The sequence below is a fragment of the Onychomys torridus genome, chromosome 9 (genome assembly GCF_903995425.1).
Source record: "Onychomys torridus chromosome 9, mOncTor1.1, whole genome shotgun sequence".
Lineage (NCBI taxonomy): Eukaryota > Metazoa > Chordata > Mammalia > Rodentia > Cricetidae > Onychomys > Onychomys torridus.
Genome location: NC_050451.1, coordinates 41,328,955 through 41,350,255, shown reverse-complemented (window position 1 = coordinate 41,350,255; position 21,301 = coordinate 41,328,955). Strand labels below are relative to the sequence as shown.

At 49.4% G+C, this 21,301-nt stretch overlaps 2 protein-coding genes across 7 annotated transcripts; one reads left to right on the top strand and one right to left on the bottom strand.

Annotated features, from left to right (window-relative positions):
- Positions 1–74: 74 nt before the first annotated feature.
- Tppp2 (tubulin polymerization promoting protein family member 2) lies at positions 75–10,757 on the bottom strand. 3 transcript variants are annotated; one of them, XM_036198805.1, is made up of 5 exons: positions 10,317–10,757; positions 9,208–9,361; positions 1,731–1,920; positions 1,148–1,301; positions 75–348 (listed from the first exon to the last, which is right to left on the bottom strand). In XM_036198805.1, exons 3-5 carry the CDS (start codon positions 1,901–1,903, stop codon positions 163–165), a joined length of 513 nt encoding a protein of 170 aa, XP_036054698.1. In that variant the 5' UTR covers positions 1,904–1,920; positions 9,208–9,361; positions 10,317–10,757; the 3' UTR covers positions 75–162. The 3 variants fall into 3 exon arrangements, with proteins under 3 accessions (XP_036054698.1, XP_036054699.1, XP_036054700.1); XM_036198806.1 differs by lacking the exon at positions 10,317–10,757 and adding an exon at positions 9,779–10,042; XM_036198807.1 differs by lacking the exon at positions 9,208–9,361.
- Positions 10,156–19,595, top strand: Ndrg2 (NDRG family member 2). 4 transcript variants are annotated; one of them, XM_036198804.1, is made up of 16 exons: positions 10,156–10,238; positions 12,795–12,875; positions 13,181–13,222; positions 13,506–13,611; positions 13,835–13,955; positions 14,307–14,369; positions 15,505–15,565; positions 15,792–15,878; positions 16,045–16,101; positions 16,276–16,379; positions 17,312–17,356; positions 17,618–17,669; positions 17,867–17,914; positions 18,142–18,177; positions 18,307–18,358; positions 18,566–19,595. In XM_036198804.1, the coding sequence occupies exons 2-16, from the start codon at positions 12,801–12,803 to the stop codon at positions 18,730–18,732; spliced, it is 1,116 nt and encodes a 371-aa protein (XP_036054697.1). In that variant the 5' UTR covers positions 10,156–10,238; positions 12,795–12,800; the 3' UTR covers positions 18,733–19,595. The 4 variants fall into 4 exon arrangements, with proteins under 4 accessions (XP_036054697.1, XP_036054695.1, XP_036054694.1 ...); XM_036198801.1 differs by lacking the exon at positions 10,156–10,238 and adding an exon at positions 10,692–10,846; XM_036198802.1 differs by lacking the exon at positions 13,181–13,222 and having other exon boundaries at positions 10,168–10,238.
- The last annotated feature ends 1,706 nt before the right edge of the window (positions 19,596–21,301 follow it).

Below are 21,301 nucleotides of genomic sequence, written 5' to 3'. Positions count from 1 at the left end.
TGGGCTTTCTCTTCTCCCCTTCTCTGTCTATGGACCAATCTGGCCCTCACATTCATGAGACGGAACTCACTAGATGCTGCACACACGAAGTTTATTATCTCCTAGGGTTCCTGGTGTGAAGAACCCAGAGTCAGGAAACTAGCAGGTGAAGACGGCTCCTCTCTACTTGCTTTTTTGGTCATAGGTGCCGGCCCCCTTGTAGCCGCTCACATAGCCTGAGTTGTCCGTGGTCTCTTCCCGTCCTTCGATGCCCTTCCCTTTGCCGCTCTCGTCAAAGCGCTCCTTGTGGGTTCCAGTGTACTTACTGGTGTCTGTCAACCGGTCGACGCCGCCCACTGTTGTTGCTTTCTGCAAGCCAGGGGGTGGGGTGGGGTGGGGGTTGAGCCTTCCTCCTTTTCCTGCGCTACCACAGCCCTTCCCCACACGCAAGGCACATGCTGGGGGTCTTAGAGCCGTAAGGCCCAGGCTGGGAGCACTGGCGCTGCCTCTGGCACCGTGCTGCCTCCTGAGGCCCAGACACAGCTGTGGGCAGGAAACCTTGAATGTATGGAGGAGGAGGAGTCGGGGGAGCAGGCACCGAGTTCCTCCAATGCTAATGTGCCTCCAAAGCCGCGGAAGACTGAGGCGTCTAGATCAGACTTGAGACTTGAAAGCCAGTCTAAATCCCACTAGTGAAATAGCCATGCTGTGCCTAAGAGTGTAGCCAGTTGCATCTGGAGCCAGTCTCTCTTTCCATGCCCCAGTCCTCACCTCCGGAATGACTGCAAGGGTGCTAAAGTCTTCCAGTACAGGCTTTGCAGTCTGTCCCCTGAGTTACACTGCTGACAGGCCTCGGAGCCCTGAATCGGACCCGGGGCTGGAGCAGTAGTCTAGGGAAGTGGAGCTCCAGGCTGGAGATGAAGAATGCTATCCTGAAGGCAGGCGTGGCAGCACACACCTGAAATCCTAGCGCTTGGAAGGCTGAAGTACTGAGATCTTTAGTCTAAAACTAGTCTGGGTCACACAGCCAGTTCCAGGCTAGTCTAAGGTAACAGAGTAACGTCCTGCTAGACAGAAAGATAGACAGACAAGAAGGGAAGGAGGGAGGGAGGGAGGGAAAAAGAGACAGGAAGGAAAAGATCAGACAAAAATGAAGACCGTTACTCACAGTAACACCAGTGGTGGCGGGGTCCTTGCCTTCCATGAGTTTATAAATATTTTCCAAAGCCTCATCTAGGCTCTTCCCCTTGAAGCGCTTTTGGCCCAGCTCCTTCATCGCCTCTTGAAACTGCTGAAAGTTGATGGTTCTGGCATTCTTGGCCCTGGCCAGTCAGACAGAAATCCAGTAACTGGGGAGTGTGAAGTCATTGCCTCCCAACATCTACCTTTTTCTTAGTCAGGCATGGCCTCTTTTATCCTGCCAATGAATCTTGAGAATAGGGATCAGGACGGTGCCTGGCACCTGCCAGATGCTCCTTTTGAATCTTCCACCAGAAGAACTGTGCCATCTGGCTGGGCGGTGGTGGCGCATGCCTTAAATCCCAGCACTCGGGAGACAGAAGCAGGCGGATCATCTCTGTGAGTTCGAGGCCAACCTGGTCTACAGAGTGAGTTCCAGGACAGGCTCCAAAGCTACACAGAGAAACCGTGTCTTGAAAACCACCACCACCACCAAACCCAAAACAACAACAAAAAGAACTGGGCTGTGACCAACTATCTTTTCACTTCACCCCCCAGCTCTGGCCCCTTACTTCACTTTGCTGAACACAATGTCCACATCTGTGGAGGTCACCGCCTTGCCATCCATGATGCCGCAGTCTTTACAGAGTTTGGAGAAGTTCTTGTTGGTAATTTCGGTGCCGCTGCTGGATGTGTCTCCGAAGACAGCAAACCGGTGGAATGTTTTTTCTGCTTCTGAGGCCATGGTGACTGCAGGTGGGGCTGGGGAGGACAGAGAGTAGAGGAGGGGACTGGGGAGTGAGGGGATGAGCATGGTACACTGCGGCAGCCCCAGGAACACTGGTCCTCTCCCTGCTGCTTCCCACTGTCTTCCTCAGCTTTCCATCGCACTGATGCAGCTCCGGCACGAGCCTTCCCTCCCCAGCACCTCGGATCCCACTGGCAAGCTTAAACTCCCGTGCTTCAGTAATCCTCCCTCCCGGCCTCCCACTTTCCCATACCTGGGTGTTTGTGATTTTTGGTTACAAGTGTGTGCAGCTATGTGGGAGCCAGATGACTGGGAGGAAGGTGTGGTAACAGGGAGACAAAAAATGAGTGAAGACAGCAGAAAAGAAACACTGTGATGTCACAGTGTAAGGTGACATCACTTCTGGCTTGGCTGTCTTCCCTGCTGGCATCAGAAGCAGAGGTTGACACGTCAATGTCCTGCCTTTGGGGGGTTGTCCAGCCACGCATTGAGATGAGCAAGAGCGTCAAGCTGTGTAATGGCTGTGTGGAGTCACGGCTGGCAAGACAGGACCTTTGAACTGAGCACACTGCCAGCCTGTTGGCATTTTCAGATGATCACACTCCCCTGATCACTTCCACCCAGTTTACTAATCTTATGGGTTCTGGCCTCACTATGCCCTCATGTGGTAGAATCCCCTTGGCCATGATGCCACAGTCTTTACAGAGTTTGGAGAAGTTCTTGTTGGTAATTTCGGTGCCGATGCTGGATGTGTCTCCGAAGACAGCAAACCGGTAGAATGTAGTTTAGCAACTAGTCTAGTCCCTGAAACCTCATCATGAGCACCCCAAGTCCTTCTTAATGCCGTCATGTTGGGAGGGAGGATTTTAGCACGTGCACTATGGGGAGAGCCACGCACCGAGGCATCTGGGATGCAGTTGAACACTGCCCTCCTGCCTGTCCTCCCAGCTGTACTGATCAGCATGCAGAACCCCTCTGGCTGTGGAAAAACAACCGCAGCAGGGAAAAAGCAGAGAGCCTGGAGTATAATAGGTCTGTATAAAAGTAGTGTGGAAGGTACCAGAGAGCAAGTCTCAAACTCTCAAAATCCCCCAGATGTTTCTGAGCAGTCCCAAGTGTCCCTTAATGGTTCTTTTCTGGACAAAGGCCCTGTAAGAGATGAGCTTCAGGGATCCCATTGCAGATTGGTCGCTCTCTTGTCTTAGATAATCAGGCCCTAATTCCTTTAAACAGTCTGTAATCTTATGACTTCATTACTGTCAGAGGGGGTGGAGGTGGGGTGGGGTGGGTTGGCAGCGCATGCCTTTAGTCTCAGCATTTGGGAAGTAGAGGCAGGTTGATCTCTGAGTTTGAGGCCAGCCTGGTCTATAAATAGACAAATAAATAAATAAAAATAAATAAATAAATATTCCTTTTCATTCCTATTCTTGCATCCTTATTCAAATCGTTTTGCAAATTCATTTTATGTATATAGGTGTACTGCCTGCATCTATGTCTATGTATCAAGTGTGGGTCACGTCCAGGGAGACCAGAAGAGGGTATCAGAAAGGCATCAGATACCTTGGAACTAAGTTTACAGACAGCCAAGAGCTGCCATGTGGGTGCTGGGAATTGAACTCAGGACCTCTGGAAGAGCTACCAATGCTCTCAACTGCTGAGCCATCTCTCTAGCCTGATCCAGTCTTTTTACTTCACATCTTGAGGATTATCTGGGCCTCTTATCTGAGGCTTCCAAATGACCACTTTTCCAAATTCAATACTTTGCTCATTTCTACTCCACAAACTAGCTCTATTACCCTTTTCCTATTAGTGTAGTGCTCCCCACACAGGATTTTCTATACTCTATTCCTGCTCAAGAGCAGATTACAACAGGTGAGTACAGTGACACATGTCTGTAATCACAGAACTCTGGAGGCCAAGGCAGGAAGATGAGTTCAAGGCCAGTCTTAGACACATGGCTAGTTTGAGGAATACCTGATACCTTGTCTTGTAACACAAATCTTAAAAGGTCTTATAATAATAATAATAATAATAATAATAATAATAATAATAATAATAGTAATAATAATACAAACCAGAGCCAGATATAGGGGTGAAAGCTGAAAGATCAGAGAAACAGAACAAGCCAGCCACATTCTTTTTTTTTTTTTTGAGACAGGGTTTCTCTGTGTAGCTTTGCGCCTGTCCTGGAACTCGCTTTGGAGACCAGGCTGGCCTTGAACTCACAGAGATCTGCCTGGCTCTGCCTCCCAAGTGCTGGGATTAAAGGCGTGTGCCACCACCGCCCGGCGCCTGCCACATTCTTATGTCTACAAAATCCTCAGCTTCAAGAGCAGGAGTTCCTGTTTCCTCACGCCTTAGACACCTTTCGTGTCCTGCCATATTACTTCCTGGAATTAAAGGCGTGTGTCCTTCCCAGGCAAAGACTTGAGATCTCAAGTGCTGGGATTAAAGGTGTATGCCACCATGCCTGGCTCTCTTCCCATTGTGGCCTTGAACTTACAGAGATCCATCTGGATCTCTGCCTCCCAAGCAATAGGATGAAGGGTATGTGCACCACTGCCTGACCTCTCTTTCTAACCTAGTGGCTGGCTCTGTCCTCCAATCCCCAAGCAAGTTTATAAGGGTACACGATATATCACCACTCTGTCTCACAGAACGACTATGCTATGACTCAAGAACAGTCAGGACTGAAGAGATGTGTCAGTGGTTAAGAACACATAATGCTCTTGCAGAGGACCTGGGTTAAATCCCCAGTACCCACATCAGACAGCTCACAACTGCCAGTGATTCCAGCTCCAGACAGACCTGATGCCTCTTTCATGGGCATTGATTGCACTCACATGTATACACTCACTCAGACACATAAATAAAAATAAAACATCTCAAAAAAAAGCATGGCTCTTATTGGCAAATCTTTTTGCCTAGCAGTCAAGGGTGCAACTTGGCCCTAGTCTATCTCACCAAGTGTCATCCACCTCTCACTAACGCTGCTCTTAGCTGGGGCCCCAACAGCATAGTAGTGATACACTGAAGAGGCTACCTGGTGGAAAGAAAATAGTCCCCGGAGGGGAATGACTCTGGAGGGATTCACATCCTAGGTGTGTTATCAGCTGGTGGCCATGGGCAAGTCATGAATATTTCCGGGCTTCAGTTCCCACGACTGTACAGTTAAGGACAACAATACAGCGTTGGGATGGCACATATGACCACTCATACTCTTCAGGGTAGCTCTTGTTTTCTGCCTATGCTTTCTCTTCTGCTCTCTGCCTGGAGAAGACAGCCCTTTCCTCCCACTCAGATATCCCATTTCTCATCTGGGTGGTTCACCCTAGCAACAAAACCCCTTTCTTCTGAATTATAGGCACATATGGCTCTAACCCTGTGGGCTCTAGCCTCCTGGGGTTGGGGATTTCAGTACTGCAGAGGTGTAGTTGGAGCTTTTCTCCAGGTTCCACCAAACCCCCGTGGTCCCATAACCCACGTATAAAATAATCATACAGACACTTATATTATTTAAACTGCTTGGCCATTAGCTCAGGCCTACCATTGTCTAGCTCTTACTCTTATATTTAGCCCATTTCTGTTAGTCTATACTTTGCCACAGGGCTTGTGGCTTACCAGTGTCTTTACATGTTGCTTCTCATGGCATCGGCTGGCGGTGTCTCTCCCCTCAGCCTTCCTGTTCCCAGCCTTCTCCTCTTCCTTGTCCCGCCTACCCTATCTTTCCTGCCTGGCTACTGGCCAATCAGCACTTTATTTATTTTAACCAATCAGAGCAACACATTTGACAAACAGAACATCCCACAGCACTTCCCCTTTTCTTTTTTTTTAAAAAAAAGCAAGGTTTTAACTTTTATATAGTAAAATTTTAGATAATAAAACAATTACCAAGCAAGAATTACAGTTACAATATTAAAGAAGATATCTTATTTATCTTATATTTGTGAGTCTAAGGTTTTATATCTAACTTATCTTTTATTATAACTGAGGAAATTATAACTATCTAGTCTTTAACCATATCAAAGACCTCAGAAGGATATAATATTATCTGAGAACCAGGAGAAGGATGTAAGCAACTTTTGGGAGTCTTGTAGGGTAGACAGAGACAGCTGGCAGCCTGGACAGTCACCTAATGTTCCTTTGTAAAGTTGGGGCATCTGTCTTCAGCCCACAGGGCTAGAGTCTCTTGGTCACTTTTTTTTTAGTGTCCTGTAGAATGTCTGGCAGTTTCCTCTGTGAAGCAGGAACCTGAAGGACCATTTTGTCAAACAAAGTTTAGTGGTCACCTTTCTATGGGTCCTGTATGTCCAGTCGATCAAGCAGTCCAGGCAAGAACAGTTTCTTGCCCAAATGGCTATTTTTTGCCAAGGTGAAGATAAACTTCATATGAAGTGTCTTCAATACCCATCCTCCTCTCTGAAGTAAATTGGTGCTGCCAGGAGCAGATATGTCTCACTGTCCAGAAAGTCTAAATTTTAAAAATATTTTAAATGCCATATTCTGTAGACCTTTAAAGTGTTTGAAGATTACCTGTCTATCTGAAATATCTCTGTGTATACCTAGAAAACTTAACATGACTATAAGTTTGACTACCATAGAAGACTAATTGATCTGTATTTCTTAATTATCCATTACAATCTAAATGAGTTGCATAAACATAATACCTCAAATGAGAGTAGAAATATATTCACAGTATAACAAAATTAACTTTAAGTTTGTATCAATAGACTAAAATCTATACCAATGTAAGACATTTTAAACAAGTTGTTGTTCTTTAAAAGTAAGTTTATTAATCTCCCCTTTCATCCTACATCTATATCATATGCTCTTTTTTTTTTTTAAGAAAGAGATCACATTTATAATCAACCTGATTTAAATAAAAATATTGGTTTTTCTCTGTCCCACATCAGAGGTTCTTCTGATCTGGGACATAAGAATCTCTTAACCTTTTTTTTAAACAATATGCCTGGGTTTAGAGAAGGAGTGAGCCAATTCCATCTTTAAAACCAGCTGGGAATTTGGGCATAGTTTCTCTTACTACTTCCTGCTGGAGGGGGGGGGGCGCTGTATCTTATGGGGACATAAAGAAAATTTTAGGATTATGGAGTAGTCTGTGAGGGTAAACCTCTGGGCCAGTTGCCTTGAAACCATTTTGGATGTTGGATCATCTGGGCCATGGTGTCATCAGAGACCTTTTAGGTGGTCTTGGCTGATCAAACCTGATGTATCTTAATTTGGAACAAATCTATAGCCTCTGGCTTTTTGTAGAAACAAAAGCAGAGACTCTTTTTTAAAGCAACATATCCTTATATCCAAATTTTGAAGTTAAGGTATCTTTAAAATTTATATATTTGTTTAACTCAACAGCTTTTACGATTAAATCTTTTTTTGTAGTTAAAAATCCCAAAGACAAGACAAAACAGATTCTCTGTGTAATATTCATCTTTGTAAGATTGAAACACTGTTGTGGCTGCTGGCTCCGCCCACCTCAGCTTCCCAACATGGCAGTGGTACAGTTTACCGCCAGCTCTGGGTCTGGAGCCATGTGTTTTATCAACTATCAGAAGCAGTTCTATCAAAGCAGTGCATAGCCCAGAAACTTTTTTGTTTTTTTAACTATGCAAAGGCTAAATCCACCATGTAGTAGAGTAAAGTGCCGCTTATAGACTCCTCATTCCCACCACACTGCATGTCAGACGCACATGCCAGGAACCTGCCATAGTAGCTCAAACCAGCAGGCTGTCGCTAACTTGAGAGAGACAACTGGGAAGCTGCTTTTAGTTCCGTTTTAGAATCTTGTTTTTTAGGTTTTAAGTGGAAACTCTAGCCCCACATTGGGCGCCATTTGTAGTTGGAGAGCTTTTCTCCAGGTTCCACCAAGCCCCCGTGGTCCCACAACCCACGTATAAAATAATCATACAGACACTTATATTATTTAAACTGCTTGGCCATTAGCTCAGGTCTACCATTGTCTAGCTCTTACTCTTATATTTAGCCCATTTCTGTTAGTCTATACTTTGCCACAGGGCTTGTGGCTTACCAGTGTCTTTACATGTTGCTTCTCATGGCAAAGGCACATATGATTGTCAGAGTACTGCAAAAAATTACTTTCAAGTATTTCTTAATTTCTAATTTGTTCTTTCTACATCAGGGGTTACTAAAATCATCCTGGGGAAATGAAATCTCTTCTCTCCTAGTGGAGAGCAGTGGGGGTCTGCTATAAGACTTGTTCTCAGCCGGGCGGTGGTGGCACACACCATTAATCCCAGCACTTGAGAGGCAGAGGCAAGTGGATCTCTATGAGTTCGAGGCCAGCTTGGTCTACAAAGCGAGTTCCAGGAAAGGCACAAAGCTACATAGAGAAACCCTGTCTCGAAAAACCAAAGGAAAAAGGAAAAAAAAAGAAAAAAGAGAAAAAAAAGACTTTTCTCTCTGTACACTGATCTCATAGACTGTTTTCCCTAGCCTTTTCCTTCTTTTTAAAAAATGATTTATTTATTTTTATTTTATATGCACTGATGTTTTGTCTGAATGTCTGTGTGAGGGTGTCAGATCTCCTGGAATTAGAACTACAGACAGTTGTGAGTTGCCATGTGGATTCTCTTCAATTGAACCCGGGTCCTCTAGAAGAGCAGCCAGTGCTCTTAACCACTGAGCCACCTCTCCAACCTTTTCTATATTTGTATGCTTCCTCAATCACTGGATCACAAAACTGACCAAAGCATACCAGTTTTTAAAAGTTCATCTATCCAGTGGTTCGCATAGTGCTTGTGGTTGAAACTGTCGCTCAGCTGAAAGCACAGTTCGAAACTGCTTTTGGCCCAGATATTGTCTGTCTTGAGCCTGCCCTGGTGGTAATGCACAGAACAGAGCCAGCCTTCTTTGCCTCAGCAGGAGCTGCCTAGAGACCCCTAGGTCTAGGGAGTTACAGATCTCAGTGGAAATTTCCCACCTTCTGTCCTCCCCAAGCCCCTGTGTCTGGCCCTTATCAGGTTCCCCCTGAGTCATCCTGACCCAGAGACGAATTTAGATGCTGGAACCTTCCAGTCTATCCCTCCCCCTCTCTGAGTACGTCTAAATTAGACACGTGAAAGAAACCTGCAGGCTGAAGTGCTCCGTCCAGGTCCTCCTGATCTCTACCTGCCACCGGGGCTGTCCAGTTATTTCTTATCTTACGCATCTCTAGCTGTGATCTCAGCTCCAGCATTCTCTTGTCCAGGAGAGCATTAAACCTGCACGCTGGGGCTAGGCAGAAAGCTAGTGCCGGGTTCTGTGCCAGTTTCTGGGCCAATACTTACGAAGGGAGCAGAAGAAAAGAGCAGATGAAAACTTGAGGCTCCATTTGGGGGTATAGGAAGCTCTTTAGGTCTAGGGTGTTTTTTTGAAAGCTGGATTTGAGCCTACCCAGGTCTCCTCCTCCTCCCTCTTGGCCTCTCCTTCTTTCCAACAGACCTGCCAAGTGGGGATGAAAGGGGCATTGATGTTCCTTGGGGAGGGGGGTTGTGGGTGGTGAGGGTAGTTCCCAGGCAGGGGGAGGGCAGTTTTGGGGTCTTAGGGGGAGCAGTCTGTGCTGGTGTTGCAGTTGGCAGCTCCTGTTCCATTGGACATTGTTTTCAACTGGCCTGGCGCCCAGCCCCCGAAATGGCAAGTCTGGAACTAGGCTGAAGGGGGATGGGGTAGGGTTGATCCTGGGAGCAGGGGTGCGAGAACGAGGCCATGTGGGGAAATTCAATCTGGTTGCCCAACACAACTTTCAGTCTCCACAGCCGTCAACTATTCCACTTCAGCAAGCCTTCCTTTAAAGAGCACAAGGGAGGATTGTCTCCGATGTGACTCTTGTGGAAGTCTAGGATAGGGTGGTAAACCCACCTAAGCACGAGAGTCCGCCCAGGAGACAGCAGCTCAGGACAGAGGCATTTGCAACAGGGAACTCCAGCCTTTCGGAGCAGATCTCGCCCTCTTTTTCGGGGGTTGGACTGGGAGGGGTTAGCGCCTCAGCCACAGGGTCTCTTGGGTCTCAGCCCAGGACATCGAGTCCTCCCCAAACCCTTACTCCACCCCTGCAGGGTTAGCTCCGCCTCCGCGCCTGTTTACACAGGAGTCAGAGCCCTTGGGGGGTCCCCGGCCCCTCCCCTACACCCCTCCCTACCCACCCTCCCGCGTTGGGGCCTTGACCCGGGAGTCGCCGTTGGCCATCATCTTCCCCCTCCTTCGTTCACCCTCTATTTATAGCGGCCCCCAGCATTTCCACACCCCCCTCCCGCTCCTGCTTGTTGTCCAACTTCTCACAGAGCGGCCGGAGAGCAGGCGGCGGGACTCGGCTGAGGAGGTACCAGCACCCCATGCGCTCGGAATCCCTGCGCCCTCGACGCCCTGTCCCCAGACTCGCTGGCACCACTGCCCCTACCTGCCTGGAGACCGGGTCTGAGCGGTGGCCCTCGCCCACCTCCCCCTTCCTTGGCCTAGCTCTCTGCTTCCGGGCGGGCGGAGCTGAAATCTTGGGACGTGGGCACCTTGGGTTGGCCTCCCCGCTCGATCCGTGGCCGCCACTCAATCTGGGGGGGCTAGGAAGAGAGCCAAAAGTGAGCCTGGCAGAGCCAGGTCACAGTAGGGGGCGCCGCTGAGGAAGGGCGTGGGGGTCATTTGGAGGCTTATGGGGTCCCCACGCACAACCCCACTTCACGGGGCTCGAGGTCGTGGGGAGCAACCGGAGGAGAGCCTGCGAGCATCTCCCGCAGTGTGCTCCCTAGCCTCCCCCTCTCGCCCCTCCCCGAGCGGCCTGGGCGAGGTACCCTGGCATGTTTATGGGGGTCGGGGCGGATCTACAGGGAGATGGCCCAGGGGCGGGCCCGGGGCGGGTCTGTAGGGAACCAAAGCTTAGGGCGGACCTAAGTCAAAGGCAAGTGAAGGTGGCAGCGACCGCGGCGGCTGCAGCAGGTAGGGGGAGGGGCAAGCGCGCCGCTGGGCTGGGAAGGCGCGGGCCCAGAGGGTGGGCATTGTGGTCCTGGTCCCCGGGCTGCGGCTCCTCCGGGGAAGGGGCTGGCTGGCCAAGAGAGGCGCTCCGCTGCTGCGCACAAAGGCGGAGGCGCTGCAAAGTGCAGGACTTTGTTTGGGACGCGCTTGAGATGGTGTCCCCGGTCCTGGGAGCTACGTGTCGGCCGTGCGAGGGTGTTGGTCCGGAGGAGGACGGGCTGCCAGGGACTCATAAGGACAGGTTTCGGGTTCTGGGAGCGGCCAGTCACCAGTCCTACCCATCCTTTCCCGGCTGGCACATGCAGTCGGGGAAGTCCGGAGGTTACCGGACCGCCCCGTTCCCCCTCCGCTTTCTCCACTAGACCTCCAATTAGACTGGGTGGAGGAGAGAGAGAGAGAGAGAAGGCATGATGCTTGTTTGTTTTTAAATGGTGGAGGAAAACGTCATTCTGCACTACCCTCTTATCAACCGAGAGCTGTCAAAAACTGAGTAGTAACCGACCGGACAAGGTCACATGGTCGTGGCAGGAGGGTAGGACTCAGAGGTCCTGACACTGGCAGGCTGTCGCCATGTCACCGGCGCGGACCTGCTCGTGTTGCCCCGCATGCCTCTCCAGCTTGTATTGATTGAAGCTTAGAGAGGACGTGTTCTCTGGACTCAGTGGAGATTAGGGTTAGTGACCCTGGGAGTCTGGGTCTTGGCTGTGTCGGTATGTCCCTAAAAGACCCAGTCTGTCTCCCATGTCATTCACCTCGTTCCTGTGTTTTCTCGGACCCCAGAGTCAGGACTAAGAACCCTGACCTCTAGTCTCACCGCACCCAACCAATAGGAGCTCAGTAAATTGACCCCCCCCCCCCCCCCCCCCCTAAGCTTCAGGCTTCTTTCTTTGCAAGTCCGTACAGGTGCTCTGCTGCCCTGTAGACCTTTCAGTGTTGATGTACGCCCATTGTCTTGTACTTTGGAAGGGAGACGTTGGTTGGATTGGATATCTGTGTCCCTCTGTTGAGCACTTCCAGTTGGTCATTGCTTTGGTCATTTTTAGCCTCTTGAGATGCTGACATTGGAGCTATAGTTGAAGGTCATAGTCAACTGTGAACTCTCACTGCCCTGTCCCTTGGTACACTTAGAGTGTACCCAGTCAGTGAGCTACGGCAGAGTGTGGGGTGTCCCCTAAATATAGCTTAAGAAACTGGAGCCACTTTGCTTCTCCACCCTAGTGTTTCCCTCCAGGATAGGAGAGGGTGCTGTGGAATATTCAAGAGGGAGGATCGCCCCCGGGGTGTGAGTGTTAGAGGTGGAGGGCAGCCGAGGGGCTGGCAGTGGGAAGAGATGTGCTGTCCTGATTCTGTCATCTTTGGCAGCCCTCTTAGTTACCCTGGGAGTGGGAGAGTGGGGGAGGGGAGCCAGAAAAGCCCTCTGTGTTGGAGTCTTCAGCTCTGGGTTTCCCCTGCACCGGCACTGACCTGGGCTGAGGGTACAGAGAGAGGTCGAGTGAGGTTGAACAGTCTCCCAGTCTTACTGTTTTCTTCTTTGATTTTTTGAGACAGGGTTTCTCTCTGTAGCCCTGGCTGTCCTGAAACTCATTCTACAGACCAGGCTAGCCTTGAACTCACAGAGATCTGCCTGCCTCTACCTCCTGACGAGGTAGAATTAAAGGCGTGCACCACCACTGTCTGGCTGGTTTATGGTTTTTTTTTCTTTTCTTTTTTTTTTTTTAAAGATTTTATTTATTTATTATTATACAGTGTTCTGCCTGCATGCTAGAAGAGGGCACCAGATCTCATTATAGATGACTGTGAGCCATCATGTGGTTGCTGGGACTTGAACTCAGGACCTCAGGAAGAGCAGCCAGTGCTCTTAACCTCTGAGCCATCTCTCCAGCCCGGTTTATGGTTTTCTTAATCCTGCCAGGCCACCATGGCAGAGCTGCAGGAGGTGCAGATCACCGAGGAGAAGCCGCTGTTGCCAGGACAAACGCCTGAAACTGCCAAGGTTAATGGTGACTTTTTGACTTCCCTGCCTCTGTCCCACACTCTGGAAAACCCCGTTGCCTCCAGCTTCCCCAGGCCCATGGCTCTCAGGCTAACACACATCCCTCCTTTATCCATCTCCTCCGTCGTCTCTTGTCGTAGACATTGTAAACGGGAGCCCAGACCTGGCTCGTCACTAACCTGCATCCTCTCCTGTCTCGTTCCTGTCCATCTTCTGTGTCTGGTGTCTGTTGGTCTCTCTTTGCCCACCTCGTTGTGTCTTCACTTGTTATTTTCTGTGCTGTGTGTCTGTGTGTGTCTCTCCAGGAGGCTGAGTTAGCTGCCCGAATCCTCCTGGACCAGGGACAGGTAACTGTGGGGCCAGGGCCAGGGCGGGAGGGCGAGCTCTTCTCTCCCCCAATATTGAGAGGGCCCCAATCTGGTTCTTTACAGCCCCCCCACTCCCCACCTTTCTCTCCTTTGAGTTTCTTAATCCCCAGTCTTTCATTATTTTCTGCCCTCCAACCCAGTTCCACTGTCGTGGTTTCCTAGGAATCCATTGATTCTGTGTTTAGCCAACTGTTCACCTCTTCTTTCTGCCTTTCCCCCTTTTTGGAAATTTTCTCCCTGATGGTAACCTTTTTTCTTACAGACTCACTCTGTGGAGACACCTTATGGCTCTGTCACCTTTACCGTGTATGGCACCCCTAAACCCAAACGCCCAGCGATATTCACCTACCATGATGTAGGACTCAACTGTAAGACCCTCGTTTCTTCTCCTTTCTGGAAAGAGGCAGGGGAGGGGGCAACCCAGTGTGTCTGGGGGCGGTTGTCAGTGTGGCCAGCCAGGGAGCCCAGTGACACACCCGAGAGAATTTCTCCTCGGCTTTAGCAGGCATCAAAGCAAGAGAATGGGCTGTGGCGTGAAGATAGTTTTTTACTTCTGATTTTGTTGTTGGGGGGAATGTGGATTCTCTTTAGATAAATCTTGCTTCCAGCCACTGTTTCAATTCGGGGATATGCAAGAGATCATCCAGAACTTTGTGCGGGTTCATGTGGATGCCCCTGGAATGGAAGAGGGGGCTCCTGTGTTCCCTTTGGGGTAAGAATTAGTTCCTTACCCCTTTTTATAAGCAGGGGTGTGGTGAAAGGGAGTTCACAGTGCACTCTGGAGGAGGCAGAGAAGACTCTGGCAGAGGATATGGAGCTTACTCCAAGGAAGAGATATATGAGGGCAGCTTGGTAACCTCAACATTTCTCTCTTTTCTTTTTTTTGTTTTTTTTTTTTTTCTTGAGACAGGGTTTCTCTGTGTAGCTTTGTGCCTTTCCTGGAACTAGCTTTTTGTAGACCAGGCTGGCCTCGAACTCACAGAGATCCGCCTGCCTCTGCCTCCCGAGTGCTGGGATCAAAGGCGTGCGCCGCCAACGCCCGGCTCATTTCTCTCTTTTCTAGGTACCAGTACCCGTCTCTGGACCAGCTTGCAGACATGATTCCTTGCATCCTGCAGTACTTAAAGTGAGAAGCCCTGGCAGTCCTTCAAGCCAGTTTTCTTTTCAGCATAAGGAAGCCTTAGAATGTGGTCACCATGGCTCCTGGGCTAGCTCTGGTCCCAGTATAACCTTCCTCTTCGATGCTTTTCACCGTGGTCATTAGGAGGAAGGGCAGTGGGCTTGGAATATTGACTGGAACTATCAGAGTGGTCCCACTACTAAGTGAGAGAAAGGGGATGAAAGGGCAGCTTCTCTGATCTGGAAGTCAGGCAAGAAGAGGTCCAGGTGTCTCATCCCCGAGGAACAAGATAGACCTGTCTTGGGCTCCATTCCTGTCTTCCTTAGTCACATTTGTACACCGGGAGCCAGGTGTGTAAGACAGAGGGAGACGGAAGATCAGCCTCACAAGGGCCCTCCTGGCCTGCAGAGGAAGATACTGATTTTGGGGTGTTGTCTTTCTCTCTCACATTTATTTATTTTTATTTTATGTGTATGAGTGTTTGCCTACCTATATGTATTCATTGCCACATATGAGTGGTGCCCACAGGGGCCAGAAGAGAGTATTGGAGCCCCTGGAACTTAAGATATGGATTCTTGTGAGCTGTGATGTAGGAGCTGGAAGTCCAGTCTGGGTTCTCTACAGGAATAGCAAGTGCTCTTGACTGCTAAGCCATCTTGCCAGCCTGATTCCTGGGATCTTTTCTTGGCTTAGCTTTTCCTGGGCACACTGGTCCTCAGTGACTCTGGTTTACCTCCTTGCCTGTCTCCTCCATCCTTCCAGTTCAGGAACATCACACCTGTTTCATATTTTGCCTTAAAATCCATAGTTCCCGTTCCTCTGTGGAATCAGGATTGAGAACAAGTTTGAACTCATTTCCGGGAGTTGAGAATGAATAAGCTGTGTGTGTAGGAAGAGATGTGCTTCTTTTCATGACACTAGTTCTCCAAGAGGAAGCTGAGCCTAGACTTCAGGGATCTACACTAAGTACCAGGCATTCGTGGGGCCTTTCTTTTTTTACTTCCCCAAGGGGAAAGGCTTTTGCTGTTCCCTTTTGTGGCTATGACCTCACCTCAGGAAGGATGGTGAGGAGTTTGAAGAGATTGGGCTGTGGCAGATTTTGGCTGTCAGAGCCTGTGATGCCTACATTTCCCTTTTACAGTTTCTCTACAATAATTGGAGTTGGTGTTGGAGCTGGAGCCTACATTCTGTCAAGATATGCTGTAAGAAGCAAAAATTGCCAGGCTGGGGAGTGGAGGTGCCCCATATTAGAGAGAATATTGTAGGCATGGTCCACACTCCTGTAATTCCAGCATTTTGGAAGGAAATAGGGAATAGGGTGGAGAGTATATGTCATCTAGGAGTCCGGGGTGGGGCTGGGGGGTAGGTGGGGCTCAGTGAGGCAGAGACACAGGAGTGCCTGCTTCTGATCTCCCTGTTATCCCTTAGCTGACCCACCCGGACACAGTTGAAGGTCTTGTCCTCATCAACATTGATCCCAATGCCAAGGGCTGGATGGATTGGGCAGCCCACAAGGTTTGGAGGGGCTTTCATTCTGACATCTAGGGTGGGGACACTGCCACTGTAACTGAACAGATTCAGACATTGAGGGAGGGCACAGTGGGGTACAGAAATGAAGCTCTGTCGCTTTGCCCGGGTCTCTTTCCCCACAATATGCTGAACTTGTTCGCCTGCCCTGCAGTTAACAGGCCTTACCTCTTCCATTCCGGAGATGATTCTTGGACATCTTTTCAGCCAGGTAAGTGGTTGTGGAAGGCGGAAGAAGTAGAGGTGGGTGACCAGCAGGGACCTGAATGTTTTGTGTGCGTGGGGGCGTGGCTTCCTTAGCTGGGATAGGCTCTGGGGTGTGAAGATAGTTTCAGCCATGGTTGGCTTCCTTTTCCAACCCTACTTCATCTCTTCTGTGCTTCAGGAAGAACTTTCTGGAAATTCTGAATTGATCCAAAAGTACAGAAATATCATCACACATGCACCTAACCTGGAGAACATTGAGCTGTATTGGAACAGTTACAACAAGTGAGTGGGCTGTGTGCACTCAGAGAGATGGAAGTGGAGAGAGGGTCGTGTGCAGTGTGCAGGGCAGACAGGGGTCCGAATGCAGCTTCAGGACAGGAGCAGGGGGATCTCGAATTTTTTTTTAAAAATATTATTTTATGTGCATTGGTGTGGGGGTGCCAGATTCCCTGGACCTGAGTTACAGACAGATGTGAGCTGCCATGTGGGTACTGGGAATTGAACCTGGGTCCTCTGGAAGGGCAGCCAGTGCTCTTAACCACTGAGCCATCTCTCCAGGCCCGGATCTCTCATTCTTGTGCCCTTCCTCACCCTGAGCTGCTTCTGACCAAAGATCTAGGGCACAAGTGATTATTGGTGATGTGCTTTTAGCATGTGCCTGCCAGCTTCCATGGTCTCCCCTCCTCCTATTTTAACTGTGGGGGATCAAACCCAGTGACTTGTGGATAGATGTTATGCAGGTACTCTACCACCAAGCTGTAATCCCAGCATTCGGGAGGCAGAGCCAGGCGGATCTCTGTGAGTTCGAGGCCAGCCTGGTCTACAGAGCTAGTCCAGGACAGGCTTCAAAGCTACAGAGAAACTCTGTCTCAAAAAAACAAAAACAAAAACAAAAACAACAACAAGAACAACAAACAGGGATAGGGGGTGGGGATTTAGCTCAGTGATAGAGCACTAGCATAGCAAGCATAAGGCCCTGGGTTCAGTCCTCAGCTCTGGGGAAAAAAAAAAAAAAAAAAAAAAAACTGGATGTAGGCTTTTTAGGCATTTTAAAAAGGCCGGGCAGTGGTGGCGCATGCCTATAATCCCAGCACTCAGGAGGCAGAGGAAAACAAACAAACAAACAAACCGAGATAGCTTCCTATGGAGGAGGTAGCTTATCTAGATAGACAGCATTGCCCATCAAAAACAATTTCTCTTTGAACCCTCTCCAGCCGTCGAGACCTGAACTTTGAGCGAGGTGGTGAGACGACCCTCAAGTAAGACGTTGGTAGATACGGCTTTGCCCTGTCCCTGGACTGTCCCTGGGTAGCAGCACCCTTAACCTTTGTAGAGAACTCACCTGTCTCTGACTCCCTTCTGTGTAGTGAGTTGCCTCCCTTTGGGCCCTCCTGCTGAGGCAGCTGGAGAAAGGCGCTGGTTCCTCCTTGGAGCCAGACATTTCTCCAGCTGCTCTTCTGGGAAGTGGTGGGTGAGGAAGGGCAGGGCTCACTGCCTCCTTCCCGACCCTGTGCCTCTAGGTGCCCTGTGATGCTGGTGGTAGGAGACCAAGCCCCTCATGAAGATGCCGTGGTCAGTAGTGACTTTTGGGGCAGTGAGGGAACGTTGGGGTCAGGAGTGGATCATGCCAAGGGGCAAACTCTGGGACAGCTTTAGGAGTTTTTATTTCTATTAAGAGTGTGTGTGTGTGGGGGGGGGGGTAGGGTCTCTTGGAGGGGAAGGGCTGTGGGGAGGGCAAGCTCATTCATCCAACCTCTTACTTATTCAAGGTGGAATGTAACTCAAAACTGGACCCCACACAGACCTCGTTCCTCAAGGTTAGTAGTCCTGCTCCAAGCCTTGTTTGCTTCCTGGCCCCCTATCCGGGACCATACATACTCTAAACTCCCTGCCTCTAAGCCTTGAGGGTTCATGATGGGTCACCGAAGAAAAGAACAAAGGGACGTAAATGAGGAAGTTGGTGGGAAAGAGCCCCGTTCCCTCTGCATGGGTCATCTGATATGTCTGTGTGTCCTTCTTTTCTGGGTGGCTCTTTCCTGAGCAGATGGCTGATTCTGGAGGTCAGCCGCAGCTGACTCAGGTGAGTACCCTGCCAACCGTGGAATGGGGGAATGGGATGAATTATTAGTGTCCCTGCTGTGGCCTTGAGCTTTCATGGTGTCTAACCATGTCTCTCTGACTCCCCTCTCTCCTTATCATATGCCCACAGCCAGGCAAGCTGACTGAGGCTTTCAAGTACTTCCTGCAAGGCATGGGCTACAGTGAGTATTGGGACAGAGGCTACTATGAAGAAGGGAAAGGATGGTCGTGATGAGGGTAGACCCATTTTGGATAGACTCTTGGACTCACATTTTCTTACAAGTCAAGCTCACTGACTCACTTTTTTCTTCGCCTAGGCACCCACTTGAGGTGACCAGCTCCCTTCCCCATGCATCTCTGATGGCTGGCTTATCATTCTGTTTCCACAGTGGCTTCATCCTGCATGACTCGCCTGTCTCGGTCTCGGACAGCATCTCTGACCAGTGCAGCGTCCATTGATGGCGGTCGGTCCCGTTCCCGCACCTTATCGCAGAGTAGCGAGTCTGGGACTCTCCCTTCTGGACCCCCGGGGCACACCATGGAAGTCTCCTGTTGAATGGTCCTCATGGCCCTGGTGTGGGAACCCAGCCCTCACCTCCTGCAGCACTAACCTGAGAGGTGTATCAGGGCATTGGGCCAGAGTAAGCAAGGAAAATGGGCCGATCATGCAGGGAGATGACCTTGATCTTTAATTGCTACCCTAATCTTGACCTTTAACCTGTGATTTCCTTTATCTCTTAGGAGAGATGTCCTAATATCTCTTAGAGATCCAGGCCCCCTAGATTATCCCCTCTCCCGTTTTGGTGTTGAGAAGTCTTGGTCTTCTCTCCCTGACTTAGGTGTCTGGAGGTGAGGAATAATAAGCAGTTATAGCTGCCACGGGGCCTCCATCACCTCCTCTCCTCATCCCATATTTGCAAGGGTAGGAGAGTTGTTGGTGTGTGTGTGTGTGTGTGTGTGTGTGTGTGTGTGTGTGTGTGTGTGTAAGGGTGGGAGATGGGGAGCTCCATTCCCCAAAGCTGATAGTGGCTTTGCCTTGACTCTTCAGGCCTCTGAAGGCAATGGGCCTACATGAATGTCTGGCGGTGGGGGGCTTGCTGGTGGGTCAGTGGTCCTTAAATGTGACAGAAATGTCCAGCATGTAAAAGGAAAGCTAGAATGGGGGTTGGTGGACCTTGAGTAAGAACAATGGCAGGACAATGGAGCTGGGGCAGTAGAGTGGGGCCTGCGCCATTTGACTGCACTAACTTTGGTAGCTGTCAGAGTGGGGCTAGGGGAGAGAGCTTAGGTCAGACTGCTTGGGGCTTGGCATAAGGGTGGGAAGGGCTGCCTCGGGCTCTGACCATACTGTTATGTGTAGAGCATGACCTCCTGTCTCCCACAACTTCTGCTGTGACAATAAACTGTAGAGGAAACTGAGCAGCGTTATTAATCCTGGTCTGAATGTGCCTGCAGCCTGCCCCTTTCCTGCCCTCTCCTTGCTCCTCTTAAAGTGCTGTAACCTGGGAGATGGCTTGTGCAGTATAAACACTTCACACAATGTGATCATGGGATCCAAGAAAATGATATTGGTCTTTCTAGTAATAATATTTTTAAGTTTGGGAAAGGGGACTATTGAAGACATCCTTTTTTTTTTTCTTTTCTTTTTTTTTTTTTTTTTGGAGCTGAGGATTGAACCCCGGGCCTTACACTTGCTAGGCAAGTGCTCTACCACTGAGCTAAATCCCCAACCCTGAAGACATCCTTATTATTTGTGGATCCTTGAGAAAGACTAGGACTTGGGAGATGTCATCAATATCATGCTCTTTAAGAAAGCTGACTGAGGGGACTGGGAAGATGGCTCAGTGGTTAAGAGCACTGATTACTCCTCCAGAGGACTGGGTTCAATTCCCAGCACCCACATGGCAGCTCACAACCATCCATAATTCTAGTTTGAGGGGACCCAACGCCCTCTTCTAGCCTCCGAGGGCACTAGACATTGGGAAGACTCAAGAAAGTCACAGTAAAAGGGGACTTCCTTTGAGGATTTTATTCACTGGTGGAATCCAGGGGATCTGGTAGCTAAACTATGCATAGTTCTCCAAGAGCCTGTTAAACAAATATGAGTAACAGTCAGTGGAGATTCAGATGTCTTGTAGCTGTTGTAGGTTGATTCTTGGGCTCTTGAGGCAAAAGGAGGAGGGGCTGGGGAGATGGCTCAGAAGGTAAAGTCCTTGGGCAAACATGAAGACCTGTGTTCAGATCCCTGGTACACAGGGAAAAGCTGGGTTTGATTGTGCACCTGTAATCCCAGTGCTGGGAGGCAGAGACAGGAGGGCACTTGGGTGCTCACTACCTGGCCTGTCTAGCCAATCAGTGGACACCAGTTTCATTTGGGACCTAGTGTTGGGAGAATTTTCGAGGGTTTGGAACTAAGCAATATCTAGTCCCTCCTTACGAGGTCCCAATGACAAACCAGAGTTCACCCTGGGAAACCAACTAAGCTTAGAGACTGTGGGTGACCTACGGCAGGCCGGCACACTGGCAGGTCTGCACCCAGCATTGGTGATGACTCCCCATTGCTGTTCAGATGGGGATCTCTCTTAGTCTTCCAAGGCCTCATGGAATCAGTACAAAAATGGTTGGGTGGAGTGGCTGGATTCTCAGGTGGGGGTCCAGTGACCCTGCTTCCTTCCTATGTGTCAACACACCTAACTATGAGGATCTTTTGCAAGCATGTGTGACGATGGCGACTGTTTGATTTAGAGGGTTGTGCTGGACAACACCCAGTCTCCAAAAATTAGGTGTAAAGTGATGGATGAACACACTCAAAGTCCACCTCTGGCCTTCACATATACTTAAACACTTAGGAGCACACAACACACACAACACACACACAAGTAAAAATGAGAAAGCACTTTATAGAACTGTCAGAAGGAACAATGTGGATAGAAAATTATGGGGTTATTAAAGTTTGCTTTATGGAAACCTCATTTGTACCATTTTCTCAATGACATTGACTTGTCATCAAGTGCTCACATTCAGACATGGTAGTGAGACCGGCTTATGTCCTCGATGCTGGTATTTTTTTCTTTTCCTTTCTTGGGCTGGGGATTGAACCCAGGACTTTGTACATGCTAAGCAAG